General features: G+C 39.9%; 1 protein-coding gene across 3 annotated transcripts in view; it reads left to right on the plus strand.

The window, feature by feature from the left end:
- Window positions 1–23,396, plus strand: part of RC3H2 (ring finger and CCCH-type domains 2) — a 60,422-nt gene extending 37,026 nt beyond the window's left edge. The window contains exons 11-21 of one of the 3 annotated variants that reach the window (XM_055124610.1): window positions 1,529–1,743; window positions 6,479–6,909; window positions 7,526–7,696; window positions 10,089–10,235; window positions 10,786–10,999; window positions 11,248–11,332; window positions 11,848–11,929; window positions 12,065–12,199; window positions 13,515–13,622; window positions 13,901–14,049; window positions 14,863–23,396. In XM_055124610.1, coding sequence (XP_054980585.1) covers window positions 1,529–1,743; window positions 6,479–6,909; window positions 7,526–7,696; window positions 10,089–10,235; window positions 10,786–10,999; window positions 11,248–11,332; window positions 11,848–11,929; window positions 12,065–12,199; window positions 13,515–13,622; window positions 13,901–14,049; window positions 14,863–15,055 — 1,930 coding nt within the window. In that variant the 3' untranslated portion in view covers window positions 15,056–23,396. The remainder of the gene's footprint in view (window positions 1–1,528; window positions 1,744–6,478; window positions 6,910–7,525; window positions 7,697–10,088; window positions 10,236–10,785; window positions 11,000–11,247; window positions 11,333–11,847; window positions 11,930–12,064; window positions 12,200–13,514; window positions 13,623–13,900; window positions 14,050–14,862) is intronic. The other 2 variants (XM_055124622.1, XM_055124614.1) reach the window with 2 other exon arrangements.
- Window positions 23,397–26,412: the final 3,016 nt, after the last annotated feature.

Here is a 26,412-nt window from a genome sequence, read left to right on the forward strand (position 1 = left end):
AATTTATAAGAGATATTTTAGAGCTATGATTAGCCTTTGAAGTTTAAGTCACTAAGAAATATGATTAAGATTACCTTATAGCAATAATTACAAGTTATTACCAACCAAATTCCAAACACTGTACTAAGTACTTAGCATGTCTTTCCTGTCAAAATGTTACATATATAGTTTGAAATGGCAGACACCTAAGTGACTTTCTGAATTCTAGACTCTCTCTTGTAACAGCCACTATCAGAATACCATTTTATGGTATTGCAGCCAATGTCCTTAGGGCCTCAAGTCAGCCTTTGCTTTTGAAACTAGCTTAGATGCTATCACCTTACTTCTGAAGCCTTTCACAATGATTTATTGTGCAATCAGTTTTCTATTTTTGCTATTTTTTTTTGCATTCTAATAACACTTGAGCAATGTAACTCAATTCCAGTATACTAAGAATATATACACTATCTGATCCAATCTATCTCTCCAGCTATACTATACCCTTAAAGACAGAAATCATATTCATTTTCACTAATTACACCAAAATGTTTGGCTTGGTAATTTGCACATCATAGAAGAAAAACACTTCACAGTTTTCCTTTTTGTGGTCACACCCTGCGATGCACTGGGGTTTCTTCTGGCTCATGCAGTCAGGAATTACTTCTGGCGGTGCTTGGGGGACCATATGGGATGCTGGGAATTGAACCCAGGTCGGCCGTGTGCAAGGCAAACGCCTTACCCGCTGTACTATAGCTCTAGCCCCACAATTTTGGATAAGTATTTATGTTTAAAGTTTTTCTCTAATCCATATCAATGTTTGAAAATACTCTTGAATTTCTTCATCACTAGAAAGATCATTTTCTTGAATTACCACATGTCCAAGCTGTAACAAAATTTGACTTGATGATATCTTCTGTTAATGACTTTTTGTTTTATTGGCATTTCATACATTGAGTCGGTAGGTACTACATGCATGTTGTGTATGTGACAGGGACTATTTTCTTTGTCCCACAATGTTTACTTAGCTGTACCCTCCTACCAGGAACTGTTCTAGGTCTTGGGGATATATCAGCTAACAGAATGAATAAAAATGACATTTCTTCAAGAAATTTGCATGTCAGTTAATCTAGATCTTAGTAGAATGACTCTTTATGTATCTTTCCTGCTTTGTTCCAACAGATTCTATTGATAGGCTATCTTGTTTCTCTGGAGAACTTATTTGAGCAGGGAAGCTTTTAAAATTTCCGTATGAAAAAGATCTTTGTTTAAAGGAGAGAGTAAAGGGAGAATAATGTATCTGAGATGTTTTACTTTTTGCATTTTTTTCTATTCTCTTTCCCAAAATATGACATTTGTTTAAGTGCTTTTGTGAATTAGTAGTGCAAGGTGGTGGTGAAATTCAGTGCTTTAATATTTCACTATGGTAATACCCAAAGTATTTTCTCTTAGTTGTTTCCTTGTATTATTTTATGAAAAATCTCTACTGAGTAAAACTTAATAACAATAGGTAATGATTTATCATTTTCTCTTTGTTAAATTTTCTCTTCAGTAAAATTGGTTCTCCACCCAAGACGCCTGTAAGTAATGTAGTGGCTACCTCAGCTGGGCCCTCTTCTGTTGGAACAGAGCTAAATTCTGTGCCTCCAAAATCCAGCCCATTTATAACTAGAGTACCAGTATATCCTCAGCATTCTGAAAACATTCAGTATTTTCAAGATCCGAGGACTCAGATACCCTTTGAAGTCCCACAGTACCCACAGACAGGTAAGTACTGTTACACAACTCTAAGAAAGAAAGAGAGTATGGTATAATATTTGTGGTCGTTAGATAAGTAGGTGGATTGTTTCTATCTGTGGAGACTACTTACATAGGAAACTTAATCACTGGGGCTGGGAGATGGCTTGCAGCACTGGAGCGCGTGCCTTGTTCCCCGCATGAGTGGCCCAGAGCACTGCAGGGTATATCCCTGAGGAGTTCTGAGCCCTGCTGGGGTTGACCTGGTGGCCCTGAGCACTGTAGGCCAGAGCAGGACTCCTCAGGGAGGACAGCTGATCTGAATACCACAGGTAGCCCTCTGGCTCCTTGAGCACTGCTTGGGAGTCCCCACCTCTCCACTCCCAAATTAAATAATTTAGACTCCATAATCCTAAATTTAGTCTTGCCTCAAGGATCTTTGTATCTGCATGGGTAGTTCAGTGGGCCGAGTGCAGGAAGCCCAAGTTCAGTCTCTACCGTATGTTCTCTGAGCAGCACTTGGGCACGTAACTAAAAGTGGCCTCTAGGCAATGCTGGGTGCATGATCCAAAAACCAAAGAGAAAAATCTTTGATTTTTATATACCAATAGATTTTTGTTCTTGTTTTGATCTTGGATTTTTTTTTTCTTTTGGACTACACCTGTGATGCTCAGGGACTATTTCTGTCTCTGCTCAGGAGCGACCCCTCGCACAGGCCACTGAGTAATGGCAGTACTTGGGGGAATCATATTTGGTGCTGGTAACATAAACTGGGTTTGACGGGATGCAAGGCAAGCACTGTAAACCATGTACTCTCTCTCCCATGTACTAGTAGGTTCTTGTTCTCTTATTTTTAATTTGTTTTTATTAAGACAATCATGATTTTCAAAGTTGTCCAAATAGAAATATTTCGGTCATGCAGCGTTTCAACACCAGTCCCACCACCAGTGTTCCCAGGTTCCCTCCCAACCCCTAGACTTTGTAGACAGATAACAAATTTACTTTATATTACTTGCTCCAACGAAATTTAAAGGAGGAACCAGAGTGATAATACAGTCAGTAGGGCATTTGCCTGGCACCTAGTCGACCTGGGTTTGATCCCAGCATTCCATATATTCCTCCAAGCACTGCCAGGAGTAATTTCTGAGTGCAGAGCCAGGAATAAGACTTGAACACTGCTGGGGTTGTCCCAAAAACAAACAAAAGAACCCCAAAATCTTAAACCCCAAAACCTTAAAGGAATGGCAATTAGAATTATCAGAAAATAAATCAATGAAAGTCCATTTGTGATTGATTGCTATATGATTTAACCAATGTAAAGAACTTCAAAATTTATATATATATGTCTGTGTGTATATATATGTGCATATATATACATCTATGTATTTTACATTTGGTTCATACTCGGGGGTTACTCCTGGCTCTGCTCTTAGGAATCACTCCTGGTGGACTCAGGAGACCACATGGGATACGGGAGATTGAACTTGGGTTGGACAAGTGCAAGGCAAGCACCCTACCCACTGTACTATCTCTCTAGCCCAAGAACTTCAGATCATTTAATGCAATATAGTATACTGCCTATTCTCATTTACATAATTAAGTTTTTAACTCTTTTATCTGAAATATAATGCATTAAATTTATTTTGTACTTGGATCTTATAATAATTATCATTCCTTCTCTGTCATAAACTTTATTTTAAAAAAATTCTGTGCTAATATTTTTAGAATTTCCATGAAACAGGCAAAACCTTCAAATGTAAAATTTAGTAATAATGAAGAAAATCGAGAAAATTCAAATTAAAAAAATTTGAATAGGCCTGTAAAGTTAGTGTTTTATCCTAAAAAAGGGAATACTTGTTTTATAACAGAAATTATTTTAGATATTGCTTAAGTGTCTTAATAAGTAAAGAGTGAATTAAAAATCTCTGCATGTAAAATAATAACTGATCAGACATGGAATAGTCATTGTAAATGAGATGTTAGTTCCTTGTTGGAAATGTATAAAGTCTCTTAGCGGGCTAGGAGTAAACATGCCTTTCTTAATCTAGTAGCAGGCAACCATATGCAGCATGATTGAGTGCCAGACTCAACGCCACATGTTGGGAAGTTTGTCCTGTTGTTTTATTTTTATAATTTTAAAAAAATTTTATTCTTTTTTTTTTTTTTTTTTGGTTTTGGGCCACTCCAGCAGTGTTCAGGAGTAACTCCTGGCTTTGCACTCGAACTTCACTTCTGGTGGGCTCTGGGGACAATGTGAGATATTGAGAAATGAATTTGATCAGCTGCATGCAAGGCAGGCACCGTACCTGCTGTATGATAGGGCGCTGCCCTACCTGCCTTATCCTTTTAAAAAGCTCTTTTTTGGTATGTTTTTCTTTGGGAAGCAAGATAGTTTTTATATTGAAAATTAATTAGAGAAAAGTATCTATGGAGAGAGAACGCAGGCTTCTCCAGAGTGGAAATCAGCAAGTAAAGAGACAAGTCAGTAAATTGCATGTTAAAGGGAGAATATGATCTTGAAAAACAAGCCAAAAAAGCTCTTGAAAATTGGTTTAAAGACTATGAATTCCCAACACTGTTGTCTGTCCAGGTAGCTCTTTACCTGTTTTCAAATCTGCATGATCGTCTAGCTAGATAGAGTGCTCTTGGTGAAGTGTTCAGTATGTTGAGTTTTTTTGTACTATGTCCCTCCATACTCTTCTGCCTCACAGAATCTCATTTGCTGCATCTGCTGCATGTCTTAGGGGCTTTCCTTTGTATGTATGTTCCCTTTATGATCTTGCTGCTTTCAGCGTGTCCCCTTTAGCTTCTAGTATTTTGAGTGCAATGTGTCTTGGAGTCTGTTTTCATTGGGACCCTCCAGGCCTCTTGGATCTCAGCACCTACCTGTCTTCTTTGACTCAGGGGAATTTTTATCGGTGATTTTTTTCTTGTTCTTTTTGGGTCACACCCAGGGATATTCAGAGATTACTCCGGGCTCTGCACTCAGGAATCACTCCTGGCGGTGTTGGGGGACCATATGGGATGCCGGGAACGCAGTGCAAGACAAACGCCTTATCTGCTGTACTATTGCTCCGGCCCCATATCAGTGATTTTTAGCTCTTATTTTTTTCATCAAATTTGCCTTCCTGTTCTTCAGGGACTCTGATGATTCTTAATTGTTCCTCTTGAAAACATCCCAAGTTACTGGTATACTGTTTATTTCTTTCCCGTCTATGTACCACCTTCCTAGCGGTTTCCTCACCACATGGTTGAGCTCCTAGCGTAGCTGCTGCTAATCTGCTATTCAGACCTCTATTGAGGAGGGTTTTGTTGTTGTTTTTGTCGTTTTTTTAATATCACCTGCCATGCTCTTTGTATCTGTCATTTCTTATTGTGGCAGTTTTCTTACTTAGACTCATATTTTGTGCTTTGCTGTGCTAAGGTTTCTTTGAGTTCATTGAACACTCTCATCCATGGTGTCACTAAAGTCATTGTCTGAGGTTTTACTGAACTGAAGAGTGTTGTTTGTGTCTCTGGTTGGTGATAGTTTTCACTCATTAAAATTGGTAAGCTTTCTACTAGAAAACAATGGTTTTCTAGTGTTTTTGCTTTGTCGAGATGAATCTTGATAGTTAGTCACCCTCAAGATGCTAAGGGATTAAGCTGGGGGTTGCCCTCTTTTCTGCCTGCCTTCACCGAAATACAGGAAGTATAACTGTGAGCAACATGTAATTTGCTGCGCCACATACTCGGCTACACACCTCAGAAGTGTGAATGTGTCAATTAGTATGGCACAGGTCATATGTGGAGGCTGCTGGGACCAAGCCAGAAAGGAGGGGCCTTCTGGTCTGGAGCAGGCCCAGGAATGTCAGCCAGCATCTTGCCTCACCTGGAATCTACTTCCTCATTCTTAAGAATCAAGTACGAGATGCATGGATTTAGAGTTTTGTAAAGCCCTTGAAACTATTCAAAGTATTTGATTTACATGGGTTGTTTTGTTCTGTTTTTTTGGGTTTTTTTTTGTTTTGTTTTGGGCTCACATCCAGCAGTGCTCAGGACTTACTACTGTCTCTGCACTCAGAGGTCACTTGTAGCAGGGCTCAGGGACCATATGGGATGACAGGGATGGAACCAAATTTGGCCAGAAGCAAGGCAAGCCCCCTACCCACCGTGCTCTCACTTTGGTCTGCAGTTTATATGTTCTTATGCACAGTTTTGGAAAGGCAGTGCATAATTTACATTGATTTTGTTTTGTATTGTTTTGGGGTCAGACCCAGCAGTTCTCAGGGCTTACTCCTGGCTCTGCTCTCAGGGATCACTAATGGTGGGGATTGCAGGACCACATTGGGTTCCAGTGATTGACCGTGGCTCAGTCGCATGCAAGGCAAGCTCCTTACGCGCTGTATTATCTCTCAGGCCCCAGCTTACATTGATTTTGAAAGAAGTCTCCAATTTCTGCTTCTAAAAGGAGCAAGAATTAGTGTTTGAGCTATTTAATATAAAACTTGTGCTAATAGAAACCCTAAGAGGAATTTGCCAGTCTTCTGTTAATAACTTTGTCACGCATTCTTAAGGAGCAGTTTAATAACAAATTATTGGACATTATTTTTATAGTGTGGTGTCTTGAAAGTACCTAGTTTCTTTTTTAAAGCAGGTGAGGATATTGAGATTAAGTTCAATGCTTATTTTATCTTCCTACATTAAGCACTGCTTTAGATCTAAACCTTTTTTAAAATGTTGGCTTTTACTAAGATTACATTAAATATTCTTTCCAATTTTCAAGGCTACTACCCACCTCCGCCAACAGTACCAGCTGGTGTGGCTCCCTGTGTTCCTCGCTTTGTGAGGTCCAATAATGTTCCAGAGTCCTCCCTCCCACCTGCCTCCATGCCGTATGCTGATCATTACAGCACATTTTCCCCCCGAGATCGAATGAATTCTTCTCCTTACCAACCTCCTCCTCCTCAGCCGTATGGACCCGTTCCTCCAGTCCCTTCTGGGATGTATGCTCCAGTATATGATAGCAGGCGCATCTGGCGCCCCCCTTTGTACCGAGATGACATTATCAGAAGCAATTCTTTACCTCCAATGGATGTGATGCACTCATCTGTCTACCAGACATCTTTGCGGGAAAGATACAACTCATTAGATGGGTATTATTCAATGGCTTGTCAGCCACCCAGTGAGCCAAGGACAACTGTGCCTTTACCAAGGGTAAGTCATCATGGCAATAGGGGTGCTTCGACAGTAGCAGTTAAGAGCCTTAGCTCAGGCCACTCACATACATGTTCTGGCTCCTCTGCTTAGTAATTCTGTGACTTAGGGAAATTACTTAACTTCTCTATGTCAGTTTTTTCATTTGTTGGATGGAAATACCTACCTCATAAAACTTGTGAGGATTAAATCAGTAAAAATAAGCCTCTTAGAACTGGACCTGTTGCATATTAATGCTCAATAAATGTAATGTTTGGATAGGAAACTGATGGGGTAGTGAATAGAAATCTTCAAAATGGAAGAATGAGCCTGTTTTTCAGATCTCCACATACAGGCAGATGACTTCTACAAGTAGGGTGCACTCGACTTGATTTGTCATGTAACTTGGCTGAATATTAGCCTTTTGTTTACATGTTTGATAGCCCCCTCCCTATATACACACACACACACACACACACACACACACACACACACACACACACACACACACACACACTTTGAAGTATTTTCTGGACTCAGCAGCATAATAAACTATTTAAACATTATTCCCAGAGCTTATTCCAAATTTATTTACTGCTCCCTAGATGATTAAGATTGTTTCTTTTATCCCCCGTAGGAACCCTGTGGTCATATGAAGACCAGTTGCGAGGAGCAGATAAGAAGAAAGCCAGAGCAGTGGGCACAGTACCACACTCAGAAAGCACCTCTTGTCTCTTCAACTCTGCCTGTTGCCACACAGTCACCAACACCTCCTTCTCCTCTGTTCAGTGTAGACTTCCGCGCTGATGTAAGAAAGGTTTGACTTGTTTGGCATTACAAAGATAGGTCAGACAAGCTGACTTGAGAGCACTTAGTCAAGCCAGGGTTAGCGGTGTGAGATATTTTTAATGCTTTCATGTATGTATTTGAGTTTATTTAACATAAAGTATAAAGATAAGCCCGGTGACATTCTGAAGATAACAGCACAGTTCCTTTTCTGTCAGATTTGTAATCTTGTTCTGTTCTTATTTTTATGGTTCTTAATATTTAGATCCACCATTTATTGAGCACCTACTTGTGCCGGGGACTGTACTAAGCATTTACATAATGTCATTTAATTCTCACAAAAATCTTAGGGGGAAGGTATTGTCTGTATTTTGCAGATTAGGATTCCTGCACAGAGAATTTAGGTAATTTGTTCAAATAGTGAACTTAGGGTGTCAGTGGCTAGGATTTTAATGTGCTTGGTCTATGTGAGGCATTTCTTCCTTACTTCACTTGAGATTCAGACATCTGTACTGTACTATTCATAGTATTTCACATCATGATTAATTACTGTTCTTGTCATTCCAAAGCAAATTTTTATATCAGAATCATTTCAGCACACCCTAATGCATTATGTAAAACAGTTTTCCTGTTTGTTTTTGTGTTTTGCGGCCACCTTCAGCTATGCTTAGGGTTTTGTCCTGTCTCTGCTTCAGGAGCATTCCTCGCAGGGAGCAAGCCTGTGTCTGCTGCATGCTAGGTAGATGTCCTACCCGCCATACTAGTGCTCTGGCCCTGTCACTGTCACTGTCACCCCGTTGCTCATCGATTTGTTCGAGCGGGCACCAGTAACATCTCTCCTTGTGAGACTTATTGTTACTGTTTTTGGCATATCCAGTACACCACGGGTAACTTGCCAGGCTCTGCCGTGTGGGCACAGTACACTCCGTAGCTTGCCGGGCTCTGGCCCTATTTTTAAAAATTCCTCTGATTTATTCCCAGCGCTAGAATCAATTTTTAATTCTTTATATTATGAACAATGTGTACAGGGTATGCAAAAATAGGATAGTTGGGGCAAAGAGATATATAGGGCATATGGGGCGCTTACCTCACATGTCATTAACCCAGGCTCAGTCTGGCTCCACATACTGTCATCCAACCACTGGCAGGACTGATCTGAATGTTGAGCCAGGAGTAATCCCTGAGCACTTTGGGGATGTGGCCCCTAAACCAAACAGATCAGTAGAATAGTGTAGTATACCATGTGTCCTGCCCCTGTCATCCACAGCTCGGCCAGTCTTGTTCATTTGTGTTCACTCTGCTTAGTGAATTATTTTGAAGTTCAACTAGATACCAAATTTTTTCATCCACTGTTACTTCAGTAAGTCACTGAAGTTCTAAACAAGATTCAAATTGATCTTTTTTTTTTTTTCTTTTTGGGTAACACCTGGCGATGCATAGGGGTTACTCCTGGCTCTACACTCAGGAATTACCCCTGGCGGTGTTCAGGGGACCATATGGGATGCTGGGAATCGAACCTGGGTCAGCTGCGTGCAAGGCAAACACCCTACCCGCTGTGCTATTGCTCCAGCCCCTCAAATTGATGTTTTTAAAGTAGATGAACATCTTGACAACAGATAGAATATTACTTGCTCAATGGAAAAACATAAATATTTTTATATTATGCTTAAGAAATAAATATTTTAGGGCCCATGGAGATAGCCTGAGATAGCTTTGCATGCCAAATCCCTGAGTTCCTGCCACGTCCAGCATTGACAGGAGGGTCTGAAAGCTAAAAAGGGAAAAATCATTTTTTTTCCTCTGAACTGAGAAAAAAATTTCTCTGTGACAATCTGCTATTAGCTGATAATAGAAATTGGATCAAGTGTTTTAATATTTTTGTCTTTTAACTTCCTTAGTTGTAGACTGGATTTAAAATTCTTAAAATTGTATTATTCCAGTCCTGTCACTTTTAGAGTGCCTCTAAAATTTAACCACTTTTTTCCCCTAGTTCCTTTTGTTAATTGCTTTGGGTAGTATAAATCAGAGGTTCCTTATTAAAACTTAGAATGCAAAGTAAAAAGAAAAGATACCCTACTTTTTATTCCTAAGTACAAATAATGCAAGTGCTATTTAGTATTTAGGATTTTAAATATACCTTCATAGTGAAGGTTCACTATGTAGTTCTATGTGTGTTCTGTAATAGTTATTCTAGTTATGAATCTGTAAATTTTGGAGTCAGAGATGGTACATAGGGTCTCCAAGCACCCTGAGCACTGATTGACCCCTGAGCACAGAGCCAGGACCAAGTCCTCATCAGGACTGGCCACAGTGCCAGTGCACTCCTGCCCCCCACTCTGTAGATTTTAAGGCTTGTTTTTCCTTTTTGGCTAATGGTTATTGCCTCCCTCCCTCTTTTTCTATTTTTCAATCAGTTCTCTGAAAGTGTGAGTGGCACAAAATTTGAAGAAGATCGTCTTTCCCACTATTCTCCTTGGTCTTGTGGCACCATAGGCTCCTGTATAAATGCCATCGATTCGGAGCCCAGAGATGTAATTGCTAATTCGAATGCTGTGTTGATGGTATGATTTGGAGGGACTTTTTCTTATTTATGGGTTTGGAGTGCAGTTGAATATCATACATGTTAACTCAAGTTTTAGAATGACGTAGTACTTTTATCTTCATATTGTTGTTATAGGGCTTACCTGTAAGCATGAAATAAATTGCACTTATAATGAAATTATTTGAACATAGCTTGGTGTTTTAGAGTGGGTCTTAAACTTTTTTTGTTTGTATTCTCTTCTTAAGGAATGTCATGGAGATTAGTGCTGCCAGCAGCACCTTTGATTTATTTCATGTTTTATTTTTTCATTATTGCATGTTCAGAAACCTTTCACTGTTGCTGATTTTTTGTGACCTCTCACCCATTCAGTTATGTCACCTCATCTGGGGTCACAACCCACAGTTCAGGAATTGGGATTTAGATAGATAACTGGGCTTTCCTTGAGAGCTACCTCGAGTGTTAAGTTTATCAGGAAGCCTAATTACATGTTCCTTGATAGCATGAACTTCTATTATTCGCTGAAGTAAATCCCAGAAGTCCTTTTATTGATTTTCTTTGTTTCAATGCAGGACCTGGACAGTGGAGATGTCAAGAGAAGAGTGCACTTATTTGAAACTCAGAGAAGGACGAAAGAAGAAGACCCGATAATTCCTTTCAGTGATGGGCCTATCATCTCAAAATGGGGTGCAATTTCCCGATCGTCCCGTACAGGGTATCACACTACAGATCCTGTCCAAGCCACTGCTTCCCAAGGAAGTGCAACTAAGCCAATCAGTGTCTCAGGTAATCCTTTGAACACATGTCTCACCACCGTGTTCTAGGGCTATGCTTTTTAGTTCCCACTTTCTAAGATAGATAGAACATTTCCCTCCATTTCACAATCCTAGTCAACTCAGAATTAAGTGTACAGCTTAACATTTGTACAGGTTAACATTACTATTGGAAGAAATATGATATTTTATGGACAGTGTACATTTATATGAATTCATTTTTCTGATCACTGGTGTTTTGTTTTTCCTACATATTTATAGATTATGTCCCTTATGTCAATGCTGTTGATTCGAGGTGGAGTTCTTATGGTAATGAGGCCACATCTTCAGCACACTATATCGAACGGTAATAGCATTTTTAATTCTTTTTTTTTTTCCTCTTTTTGGGTTACATCTGGTGGTGCTCAGGGGTTACTCCTGTCTCTGTACTCAGGAATTACTCCTAGTAGTGCTTGGGGGACCATGTGGGATGCTGGGGGTCGAACTCGGGAGCACTCTTAATTTCTTAGTTTTCTTTGTTCTCAGAGTACAAATTATACTCCCCAGTTGCTCATAAATTTTGCTAGTTTTAGATCTGTAGCAAATGCTTGGAAGTAATTTGTTAGGCTTGGGGCTACAACCACATTTGTTTGGGATTGCTCCTGATTGTGCCTGTTACCATGTGATGCCGTGGATGGAACCTGGGTCCTCTCATGCACAGAAATAGCTCCCCACCCTGAAAGCAATTTTCGCTTTTACATTTAAAACAGTGGTGAGAGCAAGTCTGCCAGGCAAATCTGTTTTATAAAATTTGTATGTAGACATTACTGCCTTAGTTGCTTTATTTCACTTATAATGCAGTTAACATATTTCTCTTTAAAGGGACAGGTTCATTGTTACGGATTTATCTGGTCATAGAAAGCATTCCAGTACTGGAGACCTTTTGAGCATTGAACTTCAGCAGGTAGGTTCTGGGCATGATTCGATTTTGTTTTATTGCAGAGCTGGGGATCCAACCCTGGGGCTCTCATAGATGCTATATTGCTGCGCCGCAAGCCCCTACCCTAAAGCTCTTAGTTTTCGTTTTATTCTCTCCTAGGCCAAGAGTAACTCTCTGCTTCTTCAGAGGGAGGCCAACGCCCTGGCCATGCAGCAGAAGTGGAACTCCCTGGATGAAGGCCGCCACCTTACCTTAAATCTTCTAAGCAAGGAAATTGAACTGAGAAATGGAGAGGTAAAGAAACTCAACCTCTTCGCTTCATTCAGAATGAATTTATCATTTACTGCTGCTGTACCATGGTGTATGCGGTCACTTACTAAATATTAGTGTGCTTTTTTCTGATAGATGATTCCTTTTTGTTTATTTTGAGGCCACACTCAGTTGGCAGTGCTCTGGTCTTCTGTCTCTGCTGAGGGTTCACTCCTGGCAGGCTCAGGGGACCAAGTAGGTTGCAGGAATCACACCTGCGTTGGCTGCATACAAGGCGAATGCCTTTCCTGCTGTACTGTCGCTCCAGCCCTAGATGATTCCTTTTAAAACTTACAGTAGAAATGAAACTGTATTCAGATTTCTTAATTTGTGGCACCAAAACTTATTTCTGGTTTTGGTGCCACACCTGGCAGTGCTCCGTGCTTACTCCTGGCTCTGCTCTCAGGAATCCTGGCAGGGCTCAGGGAACCATATGGGGGGCCAGGGATGGGACCCGGGTTGGTCATGTACAAGTCAAATACCCTGTCTGCTGTACTGTCTCTCTGGCCCTTATTGATATCAATCTCATTTGAACGTTTATTCTTTCTTAGTCTAGAGAAATCAAATCATTTAAGTTATAATATGTTAGTTTCATTTTAACTTTGATTTTTTTGTCTTTCTCCCTCTGGTTCTACTCTCCTCTCTTTCTCAGTCACTTGTATTTTTGTTTGTTGTTGGAGGGCCAAACTTTTGTTTTGCGGGGCCCAAATAAAAAGTAATCCAGGACTTACACCTGGCTCTGCACTCAGGGTCACTCCTGGCAGTGCTGAGGGAGTCAGCCATGTGCAGGACAGCGACCTGCCCAGTGTACTATCTCTCTATCCCTCTGACTTCTTGGTTTTATTTATTTATTTTGGTTTCTGAGGGCCACACCAGCATTGCTCAGGGACCACTACTGGCAGGATTTGGGGGACCATATTGGGTGCTAGGGTTCAAACCTGGGTCTGATGTGTGCAAAGAAAGCACTTTACCTGCTCTGATTTTGCTCTGTTAAAGTGGAGGCATTCTTGGCAGTGCTGGAGCCACTTCCACTGGTGCTGGGGACGATTGTGGCCACAGGAGCAGTACTGGGGGTTGGGGGCAGGCACTACTAGGCAGTGAGCTAAGGTCTTGCCACATACAAGGCACATACTCTGCTACTTCAGCCATTTCCCTGACCCTTTATTTTGTTTTTGTTCTTTTTTAAAAAATTGTTTTTCTCTGTGTTTCTGGGGATCAAACTTGCTCCTCCCACCCATTTTAATTTAAAAGGGAAGCCACATTTTCATAGATGTGAAATCATTCTTTCTCTTAATTACAGAGTGATTATGCAGAAGATACAACTGATACTAAACCTGATCGGGACATTGAGTTAGAGCTGTCAGCACTTGATACTGATGAGCCTGATGGTCAAGGGGAACAGATTGAAGTGAGTGCTGCAAGTGGGACACTCAGGAGGGACTTTGTTTGGGTTTGGCCTTGGGGCCACAGCCAGTGGTGCAGAGGATTTGTTCCTGGGACCCCTCGCCGTGCTGCTCAGGGGACTGTCTATGGTGCGAGGCATTGAACAGGGTTGGCTGCATACAAGGCAAGCAGCCTAACCCCAGTTGTGGCTCTCTGGTCCATTTTTAGGAGATTTTATTCCACTTGGACATCAAAGTCTGAAGTACACCCACACTTAAAAGGATTAACATTTTATTTCCTCAGGAGATTCTAGACCTGCAGCTTGGTATCAGTTCTCAGAGTGATCAGTTGATGAATGGAACAGCAGTGGAAAATGGGCACACTGTCCAGCAGCGCCAGAAGGAACCCCTGGAGCAGAGGAGACAGAGCTTAGGTGAAGAGCATGTCATTCTGTGAGTGTTAGACAGAGAAGTCACCCTCCCCGCCGGGGCATAGGGCATGAGTATGTAAAGAGAAGTAGCGCGGTATCAGATTTATGTCTGACTTTATCACACATGGGTGTTAACCTAGTATTAAGTGGGCAGTGATTTGCTCAGTCTGGAGTTCTAGGGAAAATGAGGTAAATAAGAACAAATAAAGTAGGCCATTTTTGTAGCCTGCAGTTTATCTCATATTGGGGTATGAGTTAGTTTCTGTGCTCCAGATCAGTTTAGACTACCTCAGTCTGGTTTTCTTGTGGGGAGGAGCGCCACACCCATTTGTGCTCAGGGCTTACTCCTGGCTTGGCACTCAGGGATCATTCCTGGCGGGGTTCAGGGGGCTATGTCAGATGCCGGCATCAGACCCTGTTCAGCTGCACACAAGGCAAGTGCCTGATCCGCTGTGCTCTCTCTCTGGCCCCAGTTTCCTCAGTTTGATTATCAGACTTAATAAAGACCTCAAAATGGAAAATTAAAATCCAGGTGAAGGATTTCCCTTTTCTAAGAAAGGTTGATATTCTTGGCTTTAATATTACTACTTTTCACTGGCAAAAGTATGACTTAATCTTGAACTTGATTGTTGGTTTTAAGTCAACTAGTATCTTAATTTGTTACTATAATTTTTGAAATGGAATCTTTCAGGCATTTCCGATATACTTTCAGTGATAAAAACATGCCTTTGTAGGGACTGTTAAATTTTGTTCCAATTTTCATTAAACATGTATGTTACTCTTGAAAGTTTTCACCTAAAGCTAATTTATTTTCATGTCATTTATTTTCTCTCAGGGAGGAGCAAAAAGCGGTTATGCCGGTAACTTCTTGCTTTAGCCAGCCTCTTCCGGTGTCCATTAGCAATGCAAGTTGCCTCCCCGTCACAGCTGTCAGTGTTGGCAACCTCATACTGAAAACTCATGTTATGTCTGAAGAGAAAAACGACTTTTTAAAACCTGTTGCAAATGGGAAGATGGTAAACAGCTGAAAGGAGGCTCATCTTTCAGATTTGTGACCATACCATGGAGGCATTTACACTAGCTTTTTATATATATAATATATATTATATAATGTATATTTTTTTTAAAAAAAAGATATTATGGGGGGCATCCATTTCCTGTGGACTCTTTGATACTTCAAGCCCTCTTGCATTAGCATTATGAAAAAAGTAAGAAATTTTACTTTATTAGGGTAACACGTTCACTTTCCAGAAGTGATTGGAATTTGGACATTTAACTTAAGCTTCAAGCAGCTTTTTATGAGTTTGTAGCAATCCGGTGCAGTAACTGAGCCATTTCCTATTTTAAATGGCTTCTATAGAAAATTAACAACTCAGTTATTAAACTAGCAGGATCCTACAATGATACATCTAGTGAAAGTAGACTTAATTAACTTATTTATTTCTATTTTATGTTTCACTGAGAAATTTCCATCTCATTCCAGCTGCTTTATTTATCTTTTTCATGGGACTTTGCATGGATTTTTTTTTCTTTTCTTTTTACTTCAAAGAGTGAAGTTAGATGTTCTTACCATAGAATTTTACAGGGTTATATACTAGCTTTCTTTACTGCATTATATGTAGGAGTGTGGTGCAGTGCTTTTATCTGTAGTGTTTAATTTTTTTTTTAATTTCCCATTTTTCAAGAATAGTTTGTGCTTTGTTAATATTTATACACAGGCTACTTGTTGAAGTAAGTAATTAAATATATAACCAAGTGCCTAAGTCTTTCAGCTGATGTACTAGATATTAAATTCTCCTAAGTTATGCAGAATCGTTTTTACAATTTTGATAAATTATGCACTAATGTAATGGCAGTTTTTTAAAATGCAGATTTAAGCCTGTACATTATTGAATCTGATGACTTGGCATAAGAATCAGGTGCTTTCAGCTTTCTTGAGAAAACCCTGTATGTAGCGTTTGCACTGACTAACAAGATGGCATTGCTGGGTTTTTAATTTAATTAATTTGGATGTTCATTGCATTATCTTGGTTAAATATTGTTTATTGTTACTTCATGTTGGGGTTTAATTTTTCTTGTTTTCTGTTAGGTTGAAAAGACTATGAACCATGTGATAAGATAACATTGGCTAACCTTTATTCATTCTTAAAAACATGAATAATTTATGCCCTGCTAAAATGTGACTGGAAAGGGTTTTGACTTGGCACCTGAAAGTGTGCAGTATGTTCATCCAGCCACGCTTCAAATTTGTGGGAGGTATTTTTTGAAACCTAAATTTCAGTCAGCATTTGAAAACTAAAACTGGGCATTCCTTCTGGTGATCTTACCTAGTTTGTCTCTTCGTTTTTTCCGTTTCTTTAAGATTAGTTTGCCTTTTATTATTATTTTTTTAATTAACTTCTGTGAAGTTGTTTACTCTGAAAATTGTACTGGAATATTTTAAGCCAAGCTGATCTTTCACCAGGTGTACTGTATGTAAGGGCTTTTCCTGCTAGCAAGATGCTTAAACAGGATCATGTTATTGGTCGTCTGAGCTATTTAGTTGTTTTACAAAACCACAGCATTGTATCAGATAAGATTTTGATAAAAAGTTTTGTGCACATTTCCAGGGGCGGGGAGGGTTGACATTTCCCTGAAATTTCTTGATCGGAATGAGTCAATACTGGTGTTTGATACCTGTCTTAAGGAACATGCTCATAAGGTGACTGATAACGTTGTAAATATGCCTGAGAAACAAAGGGGTAGTTTTGATATTCTGGTGTCAGTATGGAAGATCTTACACATTTATTTGATTCTCAGATGTATGAAGATGTTTCTTTGTAGCATCTCTGCACAGTAGCCTTGACTTATCCCCTGTGGTTCCTACTGTCCCTTTCTGCCATGGCCAGTGCTCCCTCTCCCTACAGACGTTTTATTTATTTCACTCCGTAACCTGGAATGAGTAGGAACGAGAGTTTTAAACCATGTTACATTAACTTATTTCTGACATTAGAAATTAGCCTAGGATATTACAGGAACATGATTGTTAAATAATTTATATCCAAACCGTTCTATACATATGCGCTTCTTACATTTGACATGCTTCCACTGTACTTTATTTGCTGTTTGTATTTCCAAAAAGGATGTGCAAACCAGTGTGTCTGTTTCATGGATATTTAAATAGTGAGATCTTCCATGTTGAAGGTAATGTATTTTTTTTTAAGATTTTAAAATCGCTATTTTGTTACAAAATAGAGACCTATTAACAGTTTGAGAGCTCCTTATGTGCCCTCAGGGAAAGAACCCTCTGTGCAACAGAACTACGCAAAACATCTTCAGCACGTTCTGAGGGTGAATATATACTACATAAATTGATCTTGTGTATTTAACCTTATCTTTTAATTTTAAAATTGAAATTTTGAAATTGGTTGTGCTCTGCTGGAGGGGGTTGGGATAAACTGCTTAGGTGTTTGCCTACTTGTCCAGTGAAATTCCATTTGCATCACTGTATATGTATATACCTTCCAACCTTATTGGTATGTCTTTGAACATTTATATTAAAATAATGCTTGTCTTGCAGCAGGTGATCCCATAAAACAGTTAATTCCCTATTAAAAATGTACTCTCTCTCTCTCACTAACAACATAGGAATTGTTGGGGGTTTTCCATATTGTATCATTTATTTATGTAGTGGTCAGTTTCTATTCTCCTGTTGGGTTTAATTTTAATGGGAGTAAAGACCCTGGTGCTCTGCCACTTTGGAAGAAAGCATTTGTCCGGTCCTTCTTCTCATAATGGTGTTTACTGTTACTCTAGAGGGAAAAAAATCCAAACAGACATAGGAATTTTTTTTTTTAATTGGGGATATTCTCTATCATTTCACCATTTTACCAACATACTGTGATATACACAATATTTTAAAATCAGTATATGAAGTGAACAGAGAGGAAGTTTGTAGTGTTGTTAACGAAACTGCATGTTTTGTCTGTGATCTAATTAGGAAAACACGGAGGTCAGGAAGGTGAGAATATGGTGGGTATTTTTTTCCTTCCCACTTTTTGTTATTTTTAGTTTCTAGGTCCCATTCTGAAGTTCGTGTGCCTCACTCAGAATGAATATACCATCCATAGTTCTGTTTTTTGAGTCTCTGTTTATTTTGTTTCATAAATTCTGAGAAAGTTCCACATATAGCTCATTTAGTTGGTACGTGAAAAAGCATATTTCCATGTCTTTGCTTCTGTGACTTACTTTCAATGCCATCTGATAAATCACTGTCAAGCATGAAAGTTGTGCATTGTACTTTGCCAGAGAAGGTAGTTCATTGGACCTGTGGCATTCGTTTTTATCCTATTAGCTGTTTACCACACACAAGAGAATAATAAAAGAAATTTCTTTCTACTAGAACCGAAATTTTCCACTTGTGTAGATCTGATCACTTTCTCTCAAATTTCAAGTTGATGCTAAAAGCACATCCCAAATTAATAAGCTGCCTTGAGAAGTTACAGGATGCACTTCAATTTGTAGGGCTCTAAAATGGAAACATTTTAAATATTTGAAAACATTGCTTTAAAGACCATCTTACCATACTTTTACGTTTCAGATGTTAAAGCCCATGTTGTCATCTTAACAAGGGTAGAATTTGTAGTGATCAAATTTAGCATGAGTTATCAACTTTGAATCTGAATATTTTTTACCTAGCTTCTTTGAGTCAATTTCTGAGCATATTGTCAGTCAATATTGGTAACTGATAATTACAGGGAAAAGTTGCTTTGCAGCTGAGTGTAATCATCAGTGTTGCGGAAGAACTTTTCTTGTGTTGTAGTGAATGCAGAGTGTTGATGGGATCACTTACTGTAAAACCCCTCTGTAAGCAGAACCAAATTAACATGCTCAAGGAGTATCCCATTTTCTGGATAAATTGAATAAATATGCTGGTTCTCCCTTTATACTAGCATTTTTGTATCCCTTTGCTGGCAAGGGAATACGAATGAAATCTTACTTTTACTCCAAGAGCAAGTCATTTCCCCTAAGGCAGAAATTGGCAGGTGTTTTTTTTTTTTCTTTAATAAAAAAAAAAATTCAAGCCTCAAACCAGTGGAACACAGACACTGGCTGCACTTAGTACTGCCAAAAACCAAGGTCATTTGCATATATTTTCATCAATCTGTCAAGAATTAGGCCTCAGTCTATAACCCAAGGCATGGAAGTGCATGCATTCTCTTAGCTGGGCAAACAATTATACTGTAGTTGTGATACAACACATGTGGCTTTTATTTGTACTGCACATATCCACTGTACAGCCACTTGGGAGTATCGTGGTTAATTAGCTTGCAGCAACTGCTGTCTGCATTTATACTGTTAATTGCATATTCTTTTCCCTGGAAGTGAAAGAGAAATGTTCTCCTTGTTGCATTGATTACATTTATAAATTTGCTTAGCTGGAAAGTTTGGGAAAAGAGGCCTGTTTGTCAATTGTACAACCGATTGTGAAGCTCTAGTGTGAATATTTTTACGTCTGTATTAGACATTTTCTTTGCAAATCTATTGTTCGATTGAAATGTAAATGAAATTAAAGATGGTGTACACCCATCATGTAAAAAGCAGGCACCATCTCTAAGATGGATTTAATGCTCATTTTTAAGGCATATACTCAGCTTCTATTTAAAACTATAATTTAAAATAATTCTGTACAATGAAATGGGGGTTATATATGGGAATAAATTCTATTCCACTTATTTCAATTTGAATTTCCAAATTGTAATGTTTCCCTTTGTGCTATAGGAATAGGATTAAATGGGGGAAGGCTAGGATTTATAAGGCCTGTATATGGGGGGAGGGTGGAGATGGACAATGAGGGTTGTGATGATAGTGAATAGCGAAGAGTGAATTCTGTGTGTTTTTGCTGTAGCGCTGAAGTGAAGAGATAATTAGCTTTGGCTGTTCACAGAATAGAGCATCATGATTTTCAGTGTTTGAGAGAAAATTGATGGAAAAAGTTTGCAGTACTTGACATGTATTTGCATGCACAAAATAAAATTATTTGTCCACCTTAAAAGTTGTTTGTTTAGTGTTAATATTAAGCTTATGGTACATTTTAGTTATCTTGTTTTCCTTGGTATAATTTTTTGGCTTAACTAAGCTATCAGGATACTCCTTAGGTTGAGATTTAACTTACCACCTGCCTTCTATATATACCGCTGGGAAGGATCTAAAAGAAATGAAAAGACCACAGAGATTAATATATGTCTTAACTTGACCAATCACTTAGTACAGTATGGAGTGGTGGTTTTCAATCTTTTTGCACCTGCGCATTGGCAGTTGGAAACCACTGATACAGAGTACTGTGTATGTCGGGAATGTGGAGTAGATATTAGCAGCTCATTGTCTAGTGGAGAGTACAGGACAAGTGCACAAATAGCCATGATAAAGCAGTGTAATTACAGAAGTGTGAAGACAGTTCTGTGGGACATCAGGATATGAAGAGAGGTATCTTTGTTAGTCCTTAACATTAGAGCTCAGCGAAATTACAAGCCTTTTCTCTAGAAGCTCACAGTGTGGATAAAGGAAAGACAAATGAATAACTAGCTCATTGAGCTTTGTTCTGCTATAGGGTGTACTGAAACTCCGAAAGGAAAATTATGGGGCAGATGGTAAGTGTTGAACCAGATGAGGCAGTCTAGGCTTACTTTGTAGACTGAATTATATTTCACTAGAGATATAGAAGAAAAATACTTGAAAACCTACTCTACCTTCACAACAACCCACTTTGTATCTGTCCTTCCCTACAGCAACCCACTTTGTAACTTTCCTTCCCTACAGCAATTATGATTGCTGTCTTATATTCGAGTTGTGAAATAATTTCCCCAAGACTTCTTCCTAGTTAGAAAGTAATGGTCAGGATTCTAATTTTTTTTTTGTCCTCTTTCTACTTCCCAAAGATGGTGATGGTGAATGGAACCTCTTTTAACTACATATGTTACAGGGGAAGGAGTGTTTCATAGACATAGTTTTGAGTTCTGAGGTCTGTTATTGAGGATCTTTTCCCCCCCTTTGTATTGTCAATATTTTACAAATGAGAAAAATTGAGTCAGTGACCTTACAGAATTTGCCCAAGGTCCACATTAGATGAGTCAGGTAGCGACTTGTATGGAGGACATTGAATAGCTAGAACAGTTCAGGGTTTTTGAAAGATTGCTTTGGCATTCATGTACAAAAAATAGATGATGTGGAAGATAGACCTCCCAAGGAAAACAGCCAGCAATCTAGGTAAGACATTTAGAATAAAGCTAAGCAGGAATATAGGAAAAGAGATGGTTCTGAAAAGTAGGTGAGAATAATTGACAACATTTGTTGTAGAGGGAATATTATTAAAGTTGCCTTGGATCCAGAACCTGTTACTGAGAATAGACCAATACATATGAATCAGGTAATCCTCTGTATGCCCTAGACTATTTAGATCAGGAAGAAAAGGAAAAACCATGGACCAGGCAATAGAGAGAAACTGTAATAGAAATGAGATTTCATCAAGATTGTATTTCTTTTATAGTTAATGCCTATCCTATTATGCTCATAACAAAGCCTATGTCTTTTTTTTTTTTAAATCATTGACATCTCCCATATACGGTGATTCCAAATTTGTCTATAACTAGGATCTTTTAAAAATCTCATAACCCAGATTATTATCTCTGGGTGCGGAACCAAGGCATCAGTACTTTTGATGCTTCCCAGGTGCTTTTTAAGTTCAGGGGTTGTAGAAAAATTGAGTGGGAGTCACTGTCATAATGAACAAAACTAAGGCTTTGAGTTTGTTTCCACCTACAGTTATATCCGTCACATACTATCCATTGTCAAATGTTCAGGATTATATGGTTTCCAGGACTCATTCAACAAGTATGTTTCTAATAATCCATATACCAGGAATGGGTTATAGGAACAAACTTATCCCTAACTTCACAAGATTGACATTATAGTTGGGGGGAGACAGACAAGAAATTTTTTAAATGGTTGATTTTGGAATGAGTCATAGTGAAACCAAGATGAATAAAATACAAGCAGACGATGCTGGTGTGTAAGGTAGGCGTGGTCTTCTCCATTTGGAGTTTTAAGAGACCTCTCATATTTAACATGTTCAAATCTTGAGTTTCGGCTTTTCCCCCTGCTCCCCAAACTGCACCTCCAGTCTACTCCATTTCGGTTACGCTGCCCTTGGCCGTCATACACACCTAGTAATACGTTCAGAACCGACCACCTCTCACCATGTACGCCAAAGCCACATCTAGGGGCTCCCCCTGGACACACAACAGCCCTTCACACCCCTGTTCTACTCGGCTGCCAGAGGCATCCCGTTGAAATGTTAAGGGGTCATTTCACTCATGGGCTCGAAGCCCTCCAAAAATGGCTTTTCACTGAGAGTGAATGCCAGTCTTGGATACTTTCCTCATTGGACTCTGGTCCCGCCACACTGTTCACTGTAGTGCCCTTCACCGTGCAGCCATGCTCTCATAGGAGGGCCTTTACACTTGCTCTTTCCTGTAGAAAGTGTAGGAAGTTTCCTCATCCCCTCCAGTACTCTGTGACTAGATCTTTTTCTTCAGGTCTTGACACAAAAGTCAACCTCAGTGAGAATTAGATGGAAAGTTAATGGAGGTGGGGGGGATGTTACTCCCATATATTTAATGGGGTGTTAAATAGATGTTTAACCCAAGATATTGGATGAGATCAATATAAGGGTTTTTTTAACTTTATATTTTGAGATGACAGATTAACAGGAAGTTACAAGAATATTACAGAGGATCCTTGTATCCCTTACCTAGTTTCTCCCCAATGATAGCGTTTTATATAACTACAGTATAATAGCAAAACCTGGAAATGGATGGAAGTAACAATCTACAATTCAGGTTTCACAGACTGTTGTGTCTGTCTGTAGGTCTATGCAATTTTATCACATGTGGATTGGTCACTATGACCAAGATAGCAACTGAAATCAAAAAAGATAGAACAGAACTGTTCCATTACCTCAATGTTTCTTCATGCTACCCTTATATATTCAATTCCATTCCCCTCCCTTACTAATATTCCTCCATTCCTAATTCCTGGCAACCATGGATCTGTTAACATTATAATTTTGTGATTTTGAGAATGTTATTTATATATGAAATTATACGGAGTGTAACTTTTTGAGATTGGCTTTTTCCACTCAGCATAATTCCCTTGAGATTCTTGCAATTTGCTGCATGTATTAATAGTTTGTTCCTTTTTTTTTTATTGCTGAGTAATATACCATAGTATGGATGTATCCCATTTTGCTTAAACATTCATCCATTGAGGAACACTTGAGTTGTTCAGTTTTTTTACTATTACAAATAAAGCTGCTATGAACATTTGTATGTATTTTTGTGTGGATGTAAGTTTTTTGTTTCTGATGTATTTTTAAGTAGATTGGTAAACTTTATCTCTGAGGGATATGAATAATTAGACTAAAGACTTTTAATATTGAAATGGATAAATTTCTTCCAAATACAATTTATCAGAACAGGTACAAGATAAAAGGGAAATTGAAGTAACTTGTGTCATCACCACCTAACAAACCACCCCAGAATTTAATGATATCCGACAACATTGATTATCTCCAGGTTTCTGTAGGTTAGTAATAAGCACTGGCTTGAATAGATTTGTTGTTTCAAATCTCTCACATTATACAAGATGGGTGGGGCTGGTACTGCCATCCTCTCTGGCTCACAAGGGGCAGGATTAAATTAAATTTGTCAAGCTCACGCCACTGATTACTGACAAAATGGGTTTCCTAGTTTTACTTTTTGTGGAGAACGCCCCTCAGTTCCTTATCACAGATGAACCTCTCCGGAGGTTAGCTCAGTTAGGTAGCTAGACTCACTCTAGAAGCAAGAGAAACACAAGATTTGGCTTAAGGTGGGGCCAAGGAGAGGGTGTGTAAAAAAAAATGACCGTTGGGGCTGGAGCAGTAGTACAGCAGGGAGGGCGCTTTCCTTGCAGGAGGCAAGCCTGGGTTCAGTTCCCAATTCCCTGAGCCTTCCAAGAAGGGTCCCTTAGCACAGCTGGATGTGGCCCAGAAACAAACAAACCCAAAAAGTTACAAATAATGACCTTATTTTGGAACATCACATCCTTTTATTATTCCATAAAATCAGATTACAAGATCAGTCCACAAGAGCTGATAGAATTTTCAGAGACTCTTGTCTCTTGGTATTCTTTTATATCATTCCCTCCCTGTGGGTTTGAACTGGACCTTATGCACCTACATCTCCAGTTTGGCTATAGCAACTATATCGTGAATGTTGAATGGAAGGAATTACTAAAATCTAATAAAGGGGAGTACCAGAAAAATCTGGTACTCTGTGACTTAGGAAGATTATATGGGGAATGACAGTGCTTATGTACTGTCCTCCCTGCCCCTTACTGACATGGATTCAGGCCGGAAGGCTATGGAACAGCAGAGAAGTTTGTTGACTTACGTAGTCTGGAACTGGTTGCTGGCAAGCAGAAAGCACCTGTCTGAATCACAAACAAACTGCACAGGCAACAAAGGGTGAAATTGACTTTCAGTGCATTGCATCAAGCCTTCAGGGCTCCAATTTCCATGTTAGAGAGAGGACCCCTGAAAATCGTTGCTATGCCAAAGCAAGATTATTGATGGACCGTGTTTTCCTTTTTGGTGGAGGAGGTTGGGGCAACAACCAGCAGTGGTCACGGGTCTCTTGGGAAGGTGCTTGGGAGAACACATGTAGTGCCAGGGATTGAATCAGGTTGGCTTGATGCAAAGCAAGTGCCTTGCTCCCTGCATTATCCCGCATTTTGTCCCTACTTTATTTTAGGGGGGAGGGGTCTTGGGGGCTACACTCAGCAGTGCTCAGGGATTTTCCCCAACTTTGTATTTTGCCCTGAAATTTCCAGTTCTAACATTTTATTGTTGGGACCATACCTATTGGTCCCTTGGGGCCTGGGGTCACTTCTGCAGTACTCAAGGCCACCAGGATCAGTCCTGGCAGTGCTGGGGACATGCCATGCTAAGCTGGAACTCAGAGCCAGGAACATACAGGGCGTCTGCTCTACCACTGAGCCACACCCCCACCAGTTAAGTTCACTTTAAACACCTTGGCTTAAAGGTGTTTAGTAGCACTGGAGCACTGTCGTCCCATTGCTCATAGATTTGCTCCAGCAGGCACCAGTAACGTCTCCATTGTGAGGCTTGTTGTTACTGTTTTTGGCATACCGAATATGCCATGGGGAGCTTGCCAGGCTCTGCCATGGGGGTGGGGTACTCTCGGTAGTTTGCCAGGTTCTCCCAGGCGTGACTCCTAGCTCAATGCTCGGAGCACACGTGGTGCTGGGGATGGAGTCAGGCTTGGCCCCCTGCAAAAGCAAGAACTTTAACCCTTGCTCTTTCCAGTCTCATTTGATTAAAAGCTACAAAGATTAGGGGATTGTTGGTATACTGGCTGGCATATTGGCGGGTGTGGGGGGGTAAAGAGGGGGAATCGATAAGGGGGTGTGTGGAATCAAGCATAAGTCTTTAACTGCTTCTATTTTTCAAACGAAATAAGAATTGGGTCTTGCACGAAAAGGTTGGAGTGGTGCAAATCTAAAGAGCAGAGATGTGAATTGCTTCTCTCTGGAAACAGCCTGCCCAGGGAAACAAGTGTTGATTAACACTGAGAGCTGCCTTGAGGATTGCACCTTACATTTAAAGTGAATTTGATGGACAAAGAACCACCATGGGTAAAGAGGACCTTTTGGAGTACAAACCCAGACATTCCATAGTCCCCCAAGCACCACTAGGAGTGATCCTGCAGAGGGGGCGGGCGGCGAATCTTACGGAGTTAGACACATTGGTTTCTTAAGCACTGGTATGGAAACCACCGCCTCCCCGCACCTCCACAAAATAAAATGTTTCGAAAATCTGGAAGGCGACTGGATGATTTTTCTTGCTTAAATTCTATTGCATAAGTGCACTTTTGCGCGGGGGGCGGTGGGGTGGCTCAGGTTGCTTCTGCACTTGGTCCAGGGAAGGGTCGGCCGCCTGCAAAAGTTTTGAAAATCTGCAAGGTGACTAGATTTTTTTTCTTGCTTAAATTCTATTGCATAAGTGCACTTTTGCTTTGCGGGGGCGGCGGGGTGGCTCAGGTTGCTTCTGCACTTGATCCAGGGAAGGGCCGTCTGCAAAGTCAGCGGCTCCGCAGTTCACGTTTTAGTTCAAAGCAAAGCAAAAAATCAGCTTTCAAGCGTAGCGTAGCTGTAGCGTGAAGGTATTTTGTCCAAAATAGGACCCGTAGCTGCCCTACGCTGACGTTGGGGTTGACTCTAATTGGGTAGCGTGGCCCGGCCCCGACGCAACGAGCCACCTCATTGGCCCGCTTGCTCGTGACGTCAG

The sequence above is a fragment of the Sorex araneus genome, chromosome 1, assembly GCF_027595985.1.
Source record: "Sorex araneus isolate mSorAra2 chromosome 1, mSorAra2.pri, whole genome shotgun sequence".
Lineage (NCBI taxonomy): Eukaryota > Metazoa > Chordata > Mammalia > Eulipotyphla > Soricidae > Sorex > Sorex araneus.